At 45.9% G+C, this 18,316-nt stretch overlaps 7 protein-coding genes across 7 annotated transcripts; 3 read left to right on the forward strand and 4 right to left on the reverse strand.

Moving 5' to 3' along the window:
• Positions 1–385: 385 nt before the first annotated feature.
• Positions 386–7,060, forward strand: KUCA_T00001481001 (uncharacterized protein; the record flags this gene model as incomplete). The annotated part of the gene is made up of 1 exon (XM_022603664.1): positions 386–7,060. One exon carries the CDS (start codon positions 386–388, stop codon positions 7,058–7,060), a length of 6,675 nt encoding a protein of 2,224 aa, XP_022457523.1.
• A 321-nt stretch (positions 7,061–7,381) lies between these two features.
• KUCA_T00001482001 (uncharacterized protein) lies at positions 7,382–8,962 on the reverse strand (the record flags this gene model as incomplete). The annotated part of the gene is made up of 1 exon (XM_022603665.1): positions 7,382–8,962. One exon carries the CDS (start codon positions 8,960–8,962, stop codon positions 7,382–7,384), a length of 1,581 nt encoding a protein of 526 aa, XP_022457524.1.
• Positions 8,963–9,429: 467 nt separating this feature from the next.
• Positions 9,430–10,014, reverse strand: KUCA_T00001483001 (uncharacterized protein; the record flags this gene model as incomplete). The annotated part of the gene is made up of 1 exon (XM_022603666.1): positions 9,430–10,014. One exon carries the CDS (start codon positions 10,012–10,014, stop codon positions 9,430–9,432), a length of 585 nt encoding a protein of 194 aa, XP_022457525.1.
• Positions 10,015–10,874: 860 nt separating this feature from the next.
• On the forward strand, positions 10,875–12,146 carry KUCA_T00001484001 (uncharacterized protein; the record flags this gene model as incomplete). Its single annotated transcript, XM_022603667.1, has 1 exon — positions 10,875–12,146. The coding sequence occupies one exon, from the start codon at positions 10,875–10,877 to the stop codon at positions 12,144–12,146; it is 1,272 nt and encodes a 423-aa protein (XP_022457526.1).
• A 177-nt stretch (positions 12,147–12,323) lies between these two features.
• KUCA_T00001485001 (uncharacterized protein) lies at positions 12,324–14,102 on the reverse strand (the record flags this gene model as incomplete). Its single annotated transcript, XM_022603668.1, has 1 exon — positions 12,324–14,102. The coding sequence occupies one exon, from the start codon at positions 14,100–14,102 to the stop codon at positions 12,324–12,326; it is 1,779 nt and encodes a 592-aa protein (XP_022457527.1).
• A 142-nt stretch (positions 14,103–14,244) lies between these two features.
• Positions 14,245–16,977, reverse strand: KUCA_T00001486001 (uncharacterized protein; the record flags this gene model as incomplete). Its single annotated transcript, XM_022603669.1, has 1 exon — positions 14,245–16,977. One exon carries the CDS (start codon positions 16,975–16,977, stop codon positions 14,245–14,247), a length of 2,733 nt encoding a protein of 910 aa, XP_022457528.1.
• Positions 16,978–17,303: 326 nt separating this feature from the next.
• Positions 17,304–17,878, forward strand: KUCA_T00001487001 (uncharacterized protein; the record flags this gene model as incomplete). The annotated part of the gene is made up of 2 exons (XM_022603670.1): positions 17,304–17,412; positions 17,556–17,878. 2 exons carry the CDS (start codon positions 17,304–17,306, stop codon positions 17,876–17,878), a joined length of 432 nt encoding a protein of 143 aa, XP_022457529.1.
• Between the last annotated feature and the right edge of the window lie 438 nt (positions 17,879–18,316).

Genomic DNA, 18,316 nt, shown 5'->3' on the forward strand with positions numbered 1-18,316 from the left:
TAAGAGGAGCGGTTTCGAATCATATCCTTTCTGTTCAGAGACGTTGCAATCCGTGGTGATATTCCCCATAAGATCGAAGCTCAACCAGGCCCAGATCTAAATCTCTACCGGTCGCACACTCTAATTCTGTTTTTACTCGTTTAAAACTTTGGAAAGGTGAGTATCAGAAAGGAAACTGGGTTTCAAAATCGCTTTGACTGGGAGAAGAAGAGAGATAACGCTTAATCAAACGTCATATCGAAAGATCTGATAAATTGGCTTATCTTCTTCGTAGTCCTAGTAAACATCACCAACGCGTACTTCTTTGAGGCTCATAAATTTTTTTGGCTTTTCCGGTTTGCTAACACCATCACCAGGTTCATTCAAACCTTAGAAAACTCTTCCTATGTCTGCTGCCAAATTTTCAAACCCAATCACTCCTCCTATGGAGTCGACTGGAGACAGAATCATTTCTCTAGAAACTCAGGATGGTTCGGTCTTGCAAGGTTACTCTTTCGGTGCCGAGGTTGCCTCAGCTGGTGAACTAGTCTTCCAAACTGGTATGGTTGGTTACCCCGAGGCTATCACCGATCCCTCCTACGAGGGTCAGATCTTGGTGATCACATACCCTTTGGTTGGAAACTACGGTGTTCCAGACCGTGAGCTCATGGATGAGTTTGTCGAAGGTCTCCCCAAATACTTCGAGTCCAACAGAATCCATGTTGCCGGTTTGGTTGTTTCGCACTACACCGAGGAATACTCCCATTTCCTGGCCAAAAGCTCCTTGGGCGAATGGTTGAAGGAGCAAGGTGTCCCAGCCATCTACGGTGTAGACACCAGAGCCCTCACCAAGACCCTCAGAGAGAACGGATCTACTCTTGGTAGATTTTGCTTACAGAAACCAAACACGCTCAACGAGAAGGCTCTTTCGATTGAGACTTGGAAGGAATGCTTTGACATTCCCGAATGGAAAGACCCCAACTCCAAGAACATCGTTGCAGGTGTCTCCATCAAGGAACCCAAAGTGTTCAAGCCAAAGTCTGACGGAGCCAAGATTGGCCCAGACGGCAAGGTTATTCGCATTTTGGCCCTTGATGTTGGTATGAAATACAACCAGATCAGATGTTTCGTCAATCGCGGAGTCGAGCTGAAGGTTGTTCCATGGGATTACGACTTCCTTAAGGACGAGTACGACGGTTTGTTCATCTCTAACGGTCCAGGTGATCCAGCCATTCTCTCTAATGTTATCACCAGATTGGAGGTTGCCTTGAAGGAGGCCAAGACCCCAATCTTTGGTATCTGTCTCGGTCACCAGCTGCTGGCTCGTGCCTCTGGTGCGTCCACATTGAAGTTGAAGTTCGGTAACAGAGGTCACAACATTCCATGTACTTCTACCATCTCCGGTAGATGTTACATCACGTCCCAGAACCACGGTTTTGCTGTTGATGTGGATACTTTAACTTCTGGCTGGAAGGAACTGTTCGTTAACGCAAACGATGGTTCTAACGAGGGTATTTACAACACGGAAAAGCCATTCTTTTCCGTTCAATTCCACCCAGAATCTACTCCTGGTCCAAGAGATACGGAGTTTCTGTTCGACACCTTCATTGACGCCGTTGTGGACTTCAAGAAGACCAAGACCTTCAAGCCGGTCGCTTTCCCCGGTGGTAAGATCGAGGAGAACAGAGCCAAGTTCCCAAGGGTTGATGCCAAAAAGGTGCTCGTGTTGGGTTCTGGTGGTCTCTCCATTGGTCAGGCTGGTGAGTTCGATTACTCTGGATCTCAGGCCATCAAGGCTTTGAAGGAGGAAGGTATCTATACCATTCTGATCAACCCCAACATCGCCACGATCCAAACCTCTAAGGGTCTCGCCGATAAGGTGTACTTCTTGCCTGTCACACCAGACTTTGTCAGAAAGGTCATTCTTCACGAGAGACCTGATGCCATCTACTGTACATTTGGTGGACAGACCGCTTTGAACGTTGGTATCAAGCTCAAGGACGAGTTCGAGAGTCTTGGAGTAACTGTGCTGGGTACTCCAATTGACACCATCATCACCACCGAGGATCGTGAGCTTTTTGCCAGATCCATGGACGAGATCAATGAGAAATGTGCCAAGTCTCAGACTGCTTCTTCCGTCGAGGAGGCTCTCAGTGCCGTGAAGGACATTGGCTTCCCAGTCATTGTCCGTGCCGCCTACGCTCTCGGTGGTTTGGGCTCTGGTTTTGCCGATAATGAGCAAGAGCTGATTGAGCTCTGTAACAAAGCGTTTGCAACCTCTCCTCAGGTGCTGGTTGAGCGTTCCATGAAGGGCTGGAAGGAGATTGAGTATGAGGTTGTTCGTGATGCTTTCGACAACTGTATTACCGTGTGTAACATGGAGAACTTTGATCCTCTTGGAATCCACACCGGTGACTCGATCGTCGTCGCTCCTTCGCAGACTCTTTCCGATGAGGATTACAACATGTTGAGAACCACCGCGGTCAATGTGATTCGTCACCTCGGTGTGGTTGGTGAGTGTAACATCCAATATGCTTTGAACCCATTCTCAAAGGAATACTGCATTATTGAGGTCAACGCCAGATTGTCCCGTTCTTCCGCTCTTGCATCTAAGGCCACTGGTTACCCTCTTGCCTACACCGCAGCCAAGCTTGGTCTTAACATCCCATTGAACGAGATCAAGAACTCTGTCACCAAGGTCACCTGTGCCTGCTTTGAGCCATCTCTGGACTACGTTGTTGTCAAGATCCCAAGATGGGACTTGAAGAAGTTCACTCGTGTCTCGAGCTTGCTCTCTTCTTCCATGAAGTCTGTCGGTGAGGTCATGAGTATCGGTCGTACATTTGAGGAGGCTATCCAGAAGGCCATCAGATCCACCGATTATCAGAACCTTGGTTTCAACGAGACTGAGGCTCTCATGAGCATCGACATCGATTCTGAGCTGCAGACTCCTTCTGACCAACGTCTGTTTGCCATTGCCAATGCCATGTCTTCTGGATACTCTGTCGAGAAGATCCACAAGCTCACCAATATCGACAAATGGTTCCTGAACAAGCTGGACTCGCTGATCAGATTCGGTGAGAAGATCGCCAGCTATGTTACCAAGGAAAACTTGCCTGTTTCTATCATGAGACAGGCCAAGCAATTGGGCTTTGAAGACAGACAGATTGCCAAATTCTTGAACTCCAATGAGGTTGCCATTCGTCGTTTAAGAAAGGAAGCCGGTATCGTTCCGTTTGTCAAGCAGATCGATACCGTTGCAGCCGAATTCCCAGCCTTCACCAACTATCTGTACATGACGTACAGTGCGGACTCCCACGATGTGACTTTCGACGACCACGGAGTCGTGGTTTTGGGTTCCGGTGTGTATCGTATTGGTTCCTCGGTCGAATTCGACTGGTGTGCCGTCACTGCTGTTCGTACCCTTCGCAAGAACGGTTTCAAGGCTGTCATGGTCAATTACAACCCAGAAACCGTCTCCACTGATTACGACGAGGCAGACAGATTGTACTTCGAGACCATCAACCTCGAGCGTGTCTTGGATATCTACGAGACTGAAAAGTCTGCTGGTGTCATTGTCTCCATGGGAGGTCAAACCTCGAACAACATTGCCCTGCCATTGCACCGTCAAAATGTCAAGATTTTGGGTACTTCTCCGGAGATGATCGATTCGGCAGAAAACCGTTACAAGTTCTCTCGTATGTTGGACAAGATTGGTGTTGATCAGCCAGCTTGGAAGGAGCTCACCTCGTTCGAGGAAGCTGAGGCCTTTGCCGACAAGGTTTCGTACCCAGTCTTGGTTCGTCCTTCCTATGTTCTTTCGGGTGCTGCCATGAACACTGTGTATTCGCGTGACGATCTTGCCTCTTACCTGTCTCAGGCTGTTGAGGTTTCTCCAGACTACCCAGTTGTCATCACCAAGTACATCGAGAACGCTAAGGAAATTGAGATGGATGCCGTTGCCAAGGATGGTAAGCTCATCATGCACGTTGTTTCTGAGCACGTTGAGAATGCTGGTGTTCACTCTGGTGATGCCACTCTGATTGTTCCACCTCAGGATCTGGCTCCAGAGACTGTTAGCAGAATCGTTGAGGCCACAGCCAAGATCGGTAAGGCTCTTGATGTCACTGGTCCTTACAACATCCAGTTCATCGCCAAGAATAACGAGATCAAGGTCATCGAGTGTAACGTCCGTGCCTCCAGATCTTGTCCATTTGTGTCCAAGGTTGTTGGTACCAACTTGATCGAGATGGCTACCAAGGCAATGATGGATATCCCAGTTACTCCATATCCAGGCCAGAAGTTGCCAGCTGACTACTGTGCTGTCAAGGTTCCTCAGTTCTCTTTCTCTCGTCTTTCTGGTGCTGATCCAGTTCTTGGTGTTGAAATGGCCTCCACTGGTGAGGTTGCTACTTTCGGTCGCAACAAGTACGAGGCTTATCTCAAGTCGCTGATCTCCACTGGTTTCCAATTGCCAAAGAAGAACATCTTGCTCTCCATTGGTTCTTTCAAGGAGAAGCAGGAGCTCATGCCTTCTATCAAGAAGCTTTATGAGCTTGGTTACAGTCTTTTTGCAACTGCTGGTACTGCCGATTTCATCCAAGAACACGGCGTTCCAGTTCAGTACTTGGATGTGTTGAGCGACGAGAAGGATGAGAAATCCGAATACTCTTTGACCCAGCACTTGGCCAACAACCTGATTGATCTTTACATCAACTTGCCTTCTGCAAACAGATTCCGTCGTCCTTCGTCTTACATCTCGAAGGGTTATCTGACTCGTCGTATGGCTGTTGACTATGCCGTGCCTTTGGTCACTAACGTCAAATGTGCCAAGTTGTTGGTGGAGTCTATTGCCAGAAACATCGACCTTTCTGTCTCCAGTGTTGATGCTCAGACCTCTCACAACGTTGCCGAGCTTCCTGGTTTGATCAGTGTTTCCACCTTTGTTCCCGCGTTCACATCTTCCGATATCCAAGAGGTGACCCGCACTGCCTTGCAGTCTGGATTCACCTTTGCTGGAATCTTGCCTTCATCTGCTGTTGGAGCTGGTATCACCGATGCCCATTCCTTGGCTGCTGCTAATGAGGAAGCTCAGGGCTCAGCTTTCACTGACTACTCCTTCTCTGTGGCAGCCTCTGAGTCGAATGCTCATCAGCTTCCAAGTCTTGCTTCGCTGTCGAGTGCCCTTTACTTGCCATTCAACCAGTTCTCCAACAACAAGGTGTCCGCCATCTCGGCCCATTTTGCTACTTGGCCAGAAGCTAAGCCAATCGTGACTGATGCCAAGAAGACTGACTTGGCTTCAATGCTCCTGTTGGCTTCTCTTCACAGCAGAAAGATCCATGTCACCGAGGTGGTTAGCCGCGATGACTTGGCTTTGATATCTATGGCCAAGGCTAAGAAACTGCAGGTTACTTGTGATGTTTCTGTGTACTCGTTATTCCTGTCTCAGGAGGACTACCCTCAACTTGACTTCTTGCCAACTAAGGATGACCAGAAGGCTCTGTGGGAGGGACTCGATGAAATCGACTGTTTCTCCGTTGGGTGCATTCCAACCCTGGTTGCTCAAGCTTTAGGTGAGGACAGCTCTGCCGGTGTCGGTATTGCTGATAGTTTGCCATTGCTGTTCTCGGCTGTTGAGGACGGAAGATTGACCATTGAAGACATCATTGCCAAATTCCATGATGCCCCAATCAAGATCTTTGATCTGGTTGATCAGGACTCTGCTGTTGAGGTTGATCTCGACCGTTTTGTTGTCTCTTTGAAGTCCAAGGCCAAGGGATTCTCTCCTTTCAAGAACAAGAAGGCTGCTGTTGAGCGTGTTCACTTGAATGGTCAGACCGTGTGTCTTGAAGGTGAGGTTACCGGAAACGAGGCCTCTGGTAAGCAGGACACTGTTAGATTCCAACATCACTCGCACATCATCTCCACTCCACTCAACCAGGTGACCGATATGCCACAGTCTCCAGCCACCAGACGTCTCTCAAGATACTCTGAGTCCATTGCTCGTCGTGGTTCTTTCCTTGAGAGCATGCTCAAGGACGGTGCCTCTCTTGAGGAAGGTGCAGTTGAAACCGGAGCTGAGTTGGTGTCCAAGCCTCCCCGTGAACTGTCTCCACCAAATGCCATCACCTCCTATGTCAGAGGAAACAACCCATTTTTGCGTCGTTCCGTGTTGTCTGTGAACCAGTTCACTCGTTCGCACTTGCACTGCTTGTTTGCCGTTGCTCAGGAAATGCGCCTTGGTGTTGAAAGAGAAGGTGTCTTGGATATTCTCAAGGGACGTGTGCTCACTACTGCCTTTTTCGAGCCATCAACTCGTACCTCCTCGTCCTTCAATGCGGCTATGCAAAGATTGGGTGGTCGTGTTGTCGCCATTACCGAGCAGGGCTCTTCTGTTAAGAAGGGTGAGACTTTGCAAGACACCATCCGCACAATGGCTTGTTACTCCGACGCCATTGTGATCCGTCACCCATCCGAAGAGAGTGCTGACACTGCTGCCAAGTACTCTCCAGTTCCAATCATCAACGGTGGAAACGGTGCTCGCGAGCACCCTACCCAGGCATTCTTGGATCTATTCACCATCCGTGAAGAGCTTGGAACAGTCAACGGAATCACCGTTACCTTCATGGGTGACTTGAAGTATGGCCGTCCTGTTCACTCTCTTTGTCGTCTGCTGAGACACTATCAGGTGCGCATCCAACTGGTTGCCCCACCTGAGTTGCGTCTTCCAGAGCACCATCGTCAAGAACTGATCGATGCTGGTATGACTGTTGTGGAGAGCGAGGAGCTTACCAAGGAGCTTATTGCCAGATCCGATGTTCTCTACTGCACTAGAGTTCAGCAGGAGAGATTCTCGAACCCAGCCGACTACGAAAGACTCAAGGATTCCTACATTGTTGACAACAAGATCCTGTCGTATGCCAAGCAACACATGTGTGTTATGCATCCTCTTCCAAGAGTCAACGAGATCCGTGAAGAAGTTGACTTTGACCAGCGTGCTGCCTACTTCAGACAGATGAGATACGGTCTCTTTGTCAGAATGGCTTTGCTTGCAATGGTTATCGGTGTTGACTTCTAGGCAAATCAACTAATAGAGAAGCATATCGTTGTATCCAGGTATTCGAATTCTCATATTGGGGAATTTGGGAATTCCGGATGAACCTGAATTAACAGCATGCTCTCGTAAAATGTCAATTTCAGAAAACATTTATTTGAATTTCTTTGTATTTAGAGCTTTGATTAGTGAAGACACGCTTCATTGTATAGAATAAATGCATGCATACTTACGTTAACATATATTTAAATGCAGTAGTGCATATGCATTCGTTTTTTTTTCGGTATAAGCTTAAGTGGTATAGTACACAAATTGGTTGAGCCGGTAAAAACATATAGCGCTGCATTATTGAAATATGTTCGAATTGTCGTTGGTATCGCCGTCGTTGTTCTCGTTTGCCTGGATCAAGGCCCGCGCAATCTCCATCTCAGATCCGCCATGTTCATCATCAAACGCATTGGCAACTTGAGGATCAACTGGTATGTCGCTCTGATCACTGTTCCTGCGATGGTGATGGTGATGGTGACGTGAACCGTTGTCATGGGGGTGTTGCTGGGCAGAGTACTGCTGATAGTTGGTATACTGCTGTTCTGCGTTGTTGTGGCCGCCATACTGTTGCGTGTGATGCTGGTTGTTCGAATGGCGCTCTACCATCTCAACAGCAGCCATAATACCGGGATCATCCAATCCTAACTCGCCCGTCAAGATTGAAGTGTCCACGTTGTCATGAGAATGTTGACGGTCCATTTGGTTGGAGGGTAGATTGTGCAGTTGGGCAGCGGCAGCAACAGCCACCATCGCCTGGACATCTTGAGGTCCTCTTGAAGTAACGCCATCGTCAGTTCTTTGCATTTTCCTTGGTGACCGCAAAAGATTCTCTTGGAGAATGTGTGCTTTCTTGATAGCAGGAAGCGATCTTCCTTTCATCGAGACAGACACCTTAGCTGGATCACGACACTCCGTACAGTTTCTGATGGCCAAAGAGGCCGTATCCTTGATCCTAGTCCAATGGTACTTTTCAGAAGCAGTCGAAGTGGTCTTGTTGATCCCAATGTGTCCCTGTAAATGAATCTCGGTACAGATCTCCAATTGTCTTCGAGGGTCTGAGATAACTTCTTTGCCCTTTAACAGCAACTTGCCATCTTGCAGCCTATAGTGAGATGCCGACGATCTCAGTCTGGACTTTTCCTGTCTGTCTGCCATAGGTGGGTACTTTCCAGTCTCCAGATAGTACTTGATCTTGTCGAACCTGTAGGTGCCGACATCCGTGTCATTGTCAGGAACCAATTCCCTACCGTACATCAGAGCATCGACGGCGTCATCATGCCCCTTCAAAATACCAGCTGCCTTGATTCTTCCGATGCGTCTGAAATGAAGGTTTTCCCATATCCTTCTGGAAGCAATGTTGGTCTCGAACACCAAGTTGAACACAGAGTATGTGTACCCAAGCCTAGGGGCCCATTCCAAGTAACACTCCGCCAAAGTCGTACCAATTCCCTTTCCCCGAATACCAGCATTCACCAAAAAGCCAGCGTTGCAGATATGAGAACATCTACCGGGGTAATTTGGCTTGACGAAAAACGTTCCCAGGCATTCCTTTTCCCACTGTCTAGGTCTGTCCAACTGCGGGGCGGATCCCAACACCATAACTGCAGCAAATGATCCAAACCAGTAGTTTTGAAATGCTTCCAGCATCAGAGTATCAAAAAAGGGGAAGGTCTCACCCTTTTCGATCTCCATATTGAACTCCTCACACAGGAACGAAAGCAGACCCTGAGGTAACTCATCAGGAGAAGTGATCGGATATATCGTGGCCGTCGTTTCTCCATCTTTCAGCAGAACTGTGAGATTCTGGATCACCGACACAGGATAGTCCAACTGTGGTCTATAGTGTGGTGTGTGTGATACATCGTCAAAGTTTGGCATGGCTTAACAAATGGATGTACTCGATTTCTGCAAAATGTGGTCGTTTTCACCTAAAAAACACGATCCCCTTGCGTAATCTATCAGTATAGGATCGCGGAAAAGTCTTGTCAAGGCGTGGTCAGTCTTCTAAACGCGCTAGTTGAACTGATTTACTCTTTGTTTTGACAAAACGTACAAAGTAGATAAGTAAACAACAGCACACTCAGGCGTATATCCAGGAACAAAATTTTCTTGCGAAGTCTGAGAAGATGAAAGGTAGTGTGTTACACGATAATGCTTGCTAAAGCCCTGTCTCAGTAGCCACGGTCTGGAAACCTGGAGTTGCCGCAGACTACACAACACTGAACTGGGGTTTATTTAAGTTTTATGTTGTTTCAGTTTTATTTATGGGCACTGCCATTGTCTACGAAGTGTCACTGTGTAGCAATTTCCAGCCCATTTGTGGAGTGCCACAGATCACAAGGGTCTCAGACCAGATCTTTACCAAACAATATCGCCGCAACGGGGTGGTCGTAGCCCTTCAGACGGCCGGCATTTTTGACTTTGCCTATTCTATCAAATCCCAAGCCATCCCATATCTTACAACTGGCAACGTTTGTCTCGTAAACCAGATTGAATACCGAGTAAGTGTAGCCCAGTTTCGGTGCCCACTCAAGGTAACTCTGTCCCAGTGTCTTTCCTATACTCCTTCCTCTTTTCGCGAAATTGACCAAAAATCCGGCATTGCAGTTGTGTGAAGACCGGCCTGGGTAGTTGGGTTTTATGTAGTAGCTTCCGAGAAAAATATCTTCGAAACTGTCTACTTTGCCTAGCTCCTCCACACTGAGGTTTCCCTCTAGCATGACCGCGACGAAATAGTGCAACCAATACGCATCAAACTCCTCATATGAGGCAGGAAACTCCTGTGGATATGTATCTCCTCTCTCAAGCTCGTCATTGAATGTTTTGAACAGTACTTCCTTGAGTTTTTCAGGTATTTCATCGGCCGTTTGAAAAGGGTAGATGGTCGCAGGAAGCCCTTTCAAATCTAACTTCTTTGGAGATAATGCCATTGCGCTTTGAATGATACCCAGAGATCGTCTATTTCACCGTAATGTTCATGTAATTTTGAGACCTAAACGGAAGTATAGCTTTGCCTGATTGGAAACTCCGTGAAAACCGAAAACCCACATCCGTATACCGAGTTGTAGAAGCCACGCAAAAGCGGTAAGCCGATGCCGATATAGAAGTCAGATCCAGCTTGGGGGAGGGGACTTTTGGACCGGAATTTGTTTTCAATTTCTCACGAGCAATTATTCGTATTTAAACGACAATCCCACGTGTTAATTCAAAAATTAAGAAAATTATGGTTACAGTATATTCAGACTAGTGCGTTATGTGAGGATCTCAGTGGTATCTTAGCAAGTATGGAACTAAATCATGAGTTCTTCGTAGACTCAGGGACGTTAAAAACGTCAAATTTCCCCGGGATAACCACACAATCGTTTCTCCGCCTTATTAGTTGCTCCCTGTCTCCCCATTTTTGACACTTTATCCAAGGCTTTCTTCGATCCTCCCTATCTTATCTGAAACACCTTTCCTAAATAAGCAAGTCTGGTGAGAGCGTGATTAAGCCGTACACTACCAAGGAAACAATGTCCCTTTTGGGCAACTTTGATGCAATCTTGAAATCGATGAAAGAATTTAGATATGGAATTACGCTGATATCGCATTGCATGTATCATCTTGTTGCTGTGGCATTTGCAAATCTCAACTTCTGAAGGTTGCACTTTACTTCGAAATTAACGTGTTCATTGCCAGCTAGCGGAATCTATCGTCGCACACGCATGCTTTGCAGGCTCCATATCATAGAGACCATCGCATTATCGTGCTCTGCTTACTGAGCTAGCGAACAGCTTTTGCAAGCTTCAACATGTCCAGACCTATGGATAGTGGATATAACAATGGAGAAAGGGACCCCGAAAAGGATTCGGACAACGCCGGGTTATCAGAGACTCTTTCGAATAGACTGAGGGCATGGCTTGGAGCTCTGCCTGAGTCGCCATCTTCACCATCAACACTGGGAGCTCCCTCTCCATCTTCTGCACCAATGTCACCGAGCCGGTCAATGGCAGGAGACTTGTCTCGTTCTTCAGAGTTGTGTTATCCTAAGTTTGACCCCACGACGCATTTGAGATATCGACAGGGACATCTTTCAAAGGAAGTCAAGCTCTTATCGCTGGGAGTAGAGGAGTCTGACCAAATGGACATTACGGGCGAAGGAGCTTTGCCCCTTTTTACAAAACAATGCTGCGAGATTATGAGAAGAGAGCTTATCAACTGCCAGCAAGCTTTAGTACTGAAAAGGACGAACAAAAAGAAATCATCACTGCGCTATCTGTCACATGGAAAGCAGTATAATGAGAAACACTTGGGTGATCGTCATAGAGGCTCGGTCACGCCACTAATTTCTGATGACCGATCTCTCAAATCTTCATGCCTAGCACCCACGCTACGCGAATGCGCCGATGTGGCGCCCTTCTGCTACAGTGCTCTGACGCATCCGAAATCCATTGCTGCTGTAAGTGCTATTGCTGGTCAAGATCTTCAAATTTGTCCGGATCTTGAGATAGCCCACATTGCTTTGTGCAGGCTAGATCCACTGGCCAAACACAAGAAGGCTAGCGCCATTACAAAGGAATCAGGAACATCCACGAAGTCGGTAGCGTATCCTTTCATATGCGTCGTGCGGCTCACCGGGGACGATAGCAGTTTCGAGCTTCCCCCGATAGGATACAGCACAATACTTCAGGGTAGATTCACTGAAAACATAGCAAAAAATCAGCTGTGCTCTCTGCGTTTATTTGCAAACAGTGAGGCCAGTACCAAAAAACAGATCTACAACGTGGTCCTCACAGCCACGTTTCAGCCGCGAGACATAATCAAGTACGAAGATGGCCGTTTTCTATCTCGTGCGGAAAACTATGTGTTGACTGCAAAAAAGCTAGTTCTGACGTTGTGCTACAAAGATAATCAAACCCGGCCTGATACAGCGCAGGAGTCAGCGGACGACTACAAGAATGTCGAGAAATACGTTAGCTGGCTCAAGAATTACTACGACTCTGGTCAGGCTCCAGATGTTGATATGATAAACCCATCTGTCATGATACCCAACTCGCCAACCCTGAGCACTTCGAGTGTTTAGCTATTACCCGCACACTTTTTGCAACTCATGCATTTCCCATGCATGAACTTCAGGTAGCTCCACGCAATACAGCCTACCAAGGCTTACGATCACGCATAATGTTTCTGCTTTTGTTTCACTATTCAGATATACAATTTTTGTGTTTTTTCTGTTAATATATTTTTGTTCCCCATTCTTTCAGCACCAGAAATTATAAAGACGAGTCAAAGGAGGTCTCTGCCTCATTTCTCGTCTCTCTTCCTCGTAACATATACCTGCGGCCGCAATGTCAGTTTCTTGTCTGCCCCTATCCAGGTCCATATCTTTTGAGCTGATGTAGAACGATTTGTCTGTTTTTGTCACAAACGCCTTGTAAATCTTGTGGATTAGGTATGAGAGAAGCACTATGGGAAGTCCTAAAATAGCCTTTAAGGATAACTCGATCGAGGCATTGTGCCCCACTGGTGAAGCTGCTATCCATACTTGGGCTATCAACACCATGGCGTTCATGGCCAAACCGTAGTATGACCCTACCACTCCCACCGGGGAGATATAGCCAAGTTCAGAAGGGGATCTTCCTTGTGCAACGAGACCAGCTCTGAATCTAATGTGAGCTAAGCAAATAGAACCCCATGTAAATAGGGACGATAGTCCAGACAATGCCATAAGCCAAGTGAACAGAGTCAGGGCACCAGTCTCGCTAATGAGTGTTCCATAAGCCATCATTCCAAATACAAGCGTAAATGCAATCGCAACCAACGGTCTGCCCTTTCTATCAATATAACCCATGTTAAAGAAAGAGAAGGTTTTGATGTGACCCAGGTTGTGAAGGGCCAGGAGTGTTCTGGAGGAAGCATAGATCGCGCTGTTACCAACCGACAGAATGGATATAAGAATTACCACATTCATAACAGATGCTATTCCTTTGACACCAGTTGCTTCGAGAGCAACTGTGAAAGGACTCATTCTTGTATCTGTTTCAGATCTTTTCGTATGATTGCTGTAGTTAGAGGGTACCAGAAGGCCAATCAGAGCAAGAGAGATGAAGTAAAACCCGCAAATTCTCCAAAACACCTGCTTCGTGGCTTTGGGAACATGTTTTCTTGGATCTTTAGATTCTGCTGCTGCCAGACCACACATCTCAGTTCCTGCAAAGGAAAATGCAGCTGTGACAAACACGGAAATTACACCCTTGAAGCCATTGGCAAAAGGACCGGGATCCTTCCAATTCTTGTCCAAGATTGCTTCTCTTGCGGGCAGTCCCCCAAATACAAGCACCAGTCCAAGAATAATGAACGCAATAACGGCAACGATTTTTGTCAAAGAGAAGATCACTTCAGCGTAACCAAAAATCTTTACACTCATCAAGTTGATCGCAATGATCGTCAAAAAGAAGCCCGTAATGAGAGCCCAATCAGGAATAGGGAAGTCGTTCCAGTATTTGAATGTCATGGTAGCCGCAGATAATTCAAGAGGTAAGAGAATAAGCCATTGCATAGCGTAGTTGAGAGCCATCGCAAAACCCCATGAGCCGTCGATAAAAACAGAACTGTAATAACTGAATCCACCGGGAACTGGAAAGGTGACAGCCAACTCACACAACGAGTGCACAGTACAATATATCATTGTTCCAATTAATGTCCAGCCAATAATTAGTGCAGCTGGGCCACCAACTCTTAAGGCCTCTCCTGTCCCCAGAAATAGCCCTGTACCAATCGATCCTCCAATTGCAATCATCTGCATCTGGAAGTTGTTCAGTTCATGCTTCAAGGATGGTTGTTTTTCTTCAGAATGCTTGAACGAGTTACACGCTCGACGAAAATAGTTTTTTGGCTGCGCTTTTTCGAGATCTACATAAAGGAGCTGCTGCGGGAAATCACCAGAATTCGAAGAATCTACCGTCGTGACATTTTCAGAGGAAGCCTTTCTAGCAGAAGAGTGCTGTGATGAGCTCGATGCGGTCAATGTCAGAGGCATGAAGTGCCGAAAAAATAATTTCGACACAAATTCTATACTTATATCAAAGGGATTCCACTTGTACTTATGCTGTTTTGGATCAGAACATGATTTCGAGATCCATGTTCTGTTTGCATGCGGCTCGATCACACATGCATCGCCTTTATGCATGTGGCCTAAAAGCGTAATCTTCAGGTGGTAGAAGATGACCCTCCCTTATAGATAATAAAATATAGGAGTATGTCACCATTCTTGTAAAAATTTTAAAGGCTGTCCCTGGATCAGGAATGGGATTTGACAGGGCATCCCTGATTCTTTCCACTTTTTGTATCACGTCAGCTTCTTCGGCTTTGTTTGCGTACTCATCTACCACCACAATGATTTTGGCGTCTGTGTATTTTTTCTCAACATCACCACCATGCAGTATGATAGTATCCTCCAATTCCATTGTCAGCTCGCAAGTCGAAGAGGCAGATATTAAGTAAAATGATAAACCTGTTAGGAGCGAGGACATCAGCTGCGAAATCGCTAAGCTTGGGATTGAAGGTTGAGATTTTGGAAATTTGAGATGATCAAAGAACTCCTTCAAGTTATCGTCACTGACTCCACGATAATAGCTATCTCCATACTCATCAAGCATCTTTGCCGGAAACCCCATAGCTGCACCATAAAAAAAATGCGAATTTTCAATCGGCACTATGGTCTTTGCATTTATGCAATCAATTATCCATTGAGGTCGGAAGACTAGGTAGCCATGATCTACTGGGCCTAGTGCAGTGTCTCTAGTCATGACCTGACTAATAACCATGTACCTTATATCCTTCCGCAGATCATCTAGGTGTGAATAAGTGATATCTGCCCCATGCTGTCTGACAAGTTTGTAGAGCGAATCTTTGGTGATTCTCACTGAGTCAGACTTATAATCAGAAAGAATGTGAAACACAAATCCTTTGAATAGGGAGTCTTCCACCTCAACATCCAGGCCTTTTCTCATCTTTTTGTGCAACAGCTGTTTTTTTGTCAATGGTAATTCTCGTCTCGTGGTTTTCTTATTTTCGAGTTCCGTAGCAATAGGAATCCTCATTTGTTGATATTGATCCAGGGTCGTTGCAGTTCTCCAGTCTTTGTCAGACCTGACAGATTTGCAGTATGCATTCATCAATGTCGTTCCTGCTCCGAACTTGAGACCAATCTCAGTATTGATGGAGCGGGCCCTCACTTCCAAGACAACAGAGTGACGTGGATCTATCCATTCGTCTGAAATGACTGTCCCAAAATCTATGAGATCCGTTGGCGGAGGCTTCCTGTCTGTTCTTCGCCAAAACTTTTCTGTCTCCTGAGAAATCTTTTCGTAGTCAACCCTGGAAAGTCCATTAGCTACGTTACACAAGGTCACAAACTGGGCAAGCGATCCTTCTGCTCCCTCGGGTTCTTTCTTCAACAAAGCACACACAAACGTACTCTTCAAGGAAACACTGCGGCCAACAACTACCAGGTCCAAGCTTTCTGTTAGTTCCTCAAAATAATGGGGTTTGACCTTGATCCATGAAAAGGCACGGGTCCCAACAGAGTAAGGTGAAAAAGGATCCTTCATCACAATTCCTTCAGAGTTTTTCCTAACGGCCTGAGCAAGAGCTGACCCAATATCTGTCCCCGATTCACCTTCATAGTAGTCAAGCACCTCAAAGTAAGACTTGACAGGGTTTCGAATGATTGTCGCCAGATGATCCCTTCTTGATCTGAGAGTATAATTTTCGTAGCTTTTGTCATTCAAGTAGACTAAATCAAAAGCTATGAAAAATGGGTGGACAGAGCTTGATTCATTTCCCTTTGCGCCCTCTGATATTTGCAGAAGTGCAGCACCTTTTAATGTTCCAAAGGGAAGTATCTGTTGCCTTTCTTCATCCCAAGCAACCATCTCCCCATCTATAATGCAGTTGTTGACTCCAGGGACAAATACATGGTTCCGTATTATGCAAGATGCAACAGATCCTGGTACACTTCCGTTTTCTCCATAAATGGAAGAATAATCTTTTCCTCTTCGGCTGAAGAACTTGAAGTTGCCAGTCCTGAGGTCCATGTGAATCTGTATTCTTTCGCCGTCAAGTTTTTCCTCTATCCAAAATTTATTGTTTAGTCTGTTAGCCAATTTCTCGTAACTCTCGGGAGGAAATGGGCTTAATTGTGGAGCAAATGGATTCATCAATTGGATTGAAGGCATGGACTCAGCAGAGTCTTGATCGGGAATCTCACGATTTTTAAATATCTGCTTCAAATCATTGGTAACATTGAACTGACGTAAGCCATTAGGTTTCCACAGCTCAAAAAACTGATTTTCCATTCTACCGAGAACACGTTGTTTCAAGATGATCTTGAAAATGTACCTCAACTCCTTGGGATTCATCTTGTCGATAAATTCTTCAATGATCTTCAAATGGATTGCTGATGCCCCACTATTGAGCTCATCTAATCGACTATTTACCTCATCAATTGTTAATAATCCTCCAGTAGAGTGGTGTAGTTTTCTTTTGGCAACGATCGTTGCCAAGATATCGGCAAGAGTCTTTGTGGAGTGCAGTTGGTCACGGAACCCACTTTTCCAATCATTTATTTGCTTCCAATCATCAGAATCCTCCGGTATATGAGAGATCTGGATAATGTACTTCCCAAGGGTCTTATCCTTGATGAAGAATGTTCTGTCTCTGTCTTTAGACGGCAGTGCCAACCTTGCAGCTGGGTAAACGTCTTGTCCAACCGTCATTTGCCACGAGGAGAAGAAGTCGAGAATGATGTTTCTTCTCAGATCGGTAACTCTTCCGAAAGGTTGAGGATTATTGTGTGCATTCTCGAGCTTCCATAGAAGATCTTCTGATAAAGATGCAAAGGTGGGGCTCATTTTGGAGTTGTTTTCAGTCAATACAGTACAATTGAGCTATCATTCTGGTCCAAAATGTGAGATAAATATGGTGCCAAACTGTAATATTACTGGAATCTGTCTGAAACACCTCTAAACAATCATCAGACTATCGTTCTTTCAAGCAAAAGTGAAGCCTTAAACAAGTCCGTGAAGAAGTGTCCCCGGATTGTGTCCCAAGAGAGTAATGTGTACGGTGCACTACCTTCTGTCTCTATCACCTCAATTGACATCACCATCAACTGCTTTTTGGCGACTTTGAGTCTATCTCATCTCAGACCCTTTCCAAGTCATCACTTATTCGCAGAATGTCTTCGAAAATTGGTGATTCGGCAAAGCAAAACGGAGATGCATCATCTGAGCAGAAGGCTGTTCCAAGAGATGTTAGATTGTTGCACTTGATTTTTGCAACGCAAGGTATATCTAGTTACCAAGACCACGTTCCAATACAACTGATGGATTTTGCTTTCAGTATGTTTTCGATTTTGCTTTGATATATTGTCTCTGCAGAGCACTTTGCTCCAAGTGTGCAGAATATTTGTTACTAACTGTCGTATCAGGGTATACAACTGGTGTTTTGCAGGATGCTACACTGTATAACGATCACGCTCACGGCGCTGGAGCTCATGTTTCAAATGCGGGTAACGCTGGAACTAACTCGCCGCTGACCAACGAAGATATAAGGCTGGCGATTGCTTCAAGGACAAACTACCAGTTTAAGCCCGTGCCTCCTAAAGAGCTTTTGCTGGAGCTTGCGGCTGAAAAGAACAGAAAGCCGTTGCCTCCAGTGATGCCTTCATGGGGTATACGGCTCCCTCCTGAGAAGTTTTGTCTCACAGCGAAAGATTGGAGTTTGAGTGATGAGGAGAGTGAAGTAAGTTGAATATGGGATGACAGTTTTTTCACATGAAACACACGTATTAACACCATCTAGGATGAAGCGCCGAAGAAGTAGCCACTCATGTTGAACAGAATCTTTGAAATGGCTGAAAATTTCAGTTTCCACCTGTATAATATTGTCCAATGCTAATTTACAATACGTTGACACTCTTGCCTAGTCGCCCTTCACCAGATGAACATCACGATGATGCCTAGTAATACTGACAAAGCCCTTGTAACACACACTGTCTCGTTTGATATCAGCAATTGCTCTGATGGCAAATAAAAACAATAAACCAAACATCACTCGCTCTGAAGTGGGGAATCCACATTTTTTGGTGCGGGTAGTGCACCAACATGCCAGATTGCAAGCCCCAGCGAATTAAACAGCTGGTCTAAAGAAACACGGTTAGCAGATCCCGAAGCTAACGTTATCATTTCA

The sequence above is a fragment of the Kuraishia capsulata genome, genomic scaffold (assembly GCF_000576695.1).
Source record: "Kuraishia capsulata CBS 1993 genomic scaffold, Kuraishia_capsulata_scaffold_2, whole genome shotgun sequence".
NCBI classification, from domain to species: domain Eukaryota; kingdom Fungi; phylum Ascomycota; class Pichiomycetes; order Pichiales; family Pichiaceae; genus Kuraishia; species Kuraishia capsulata.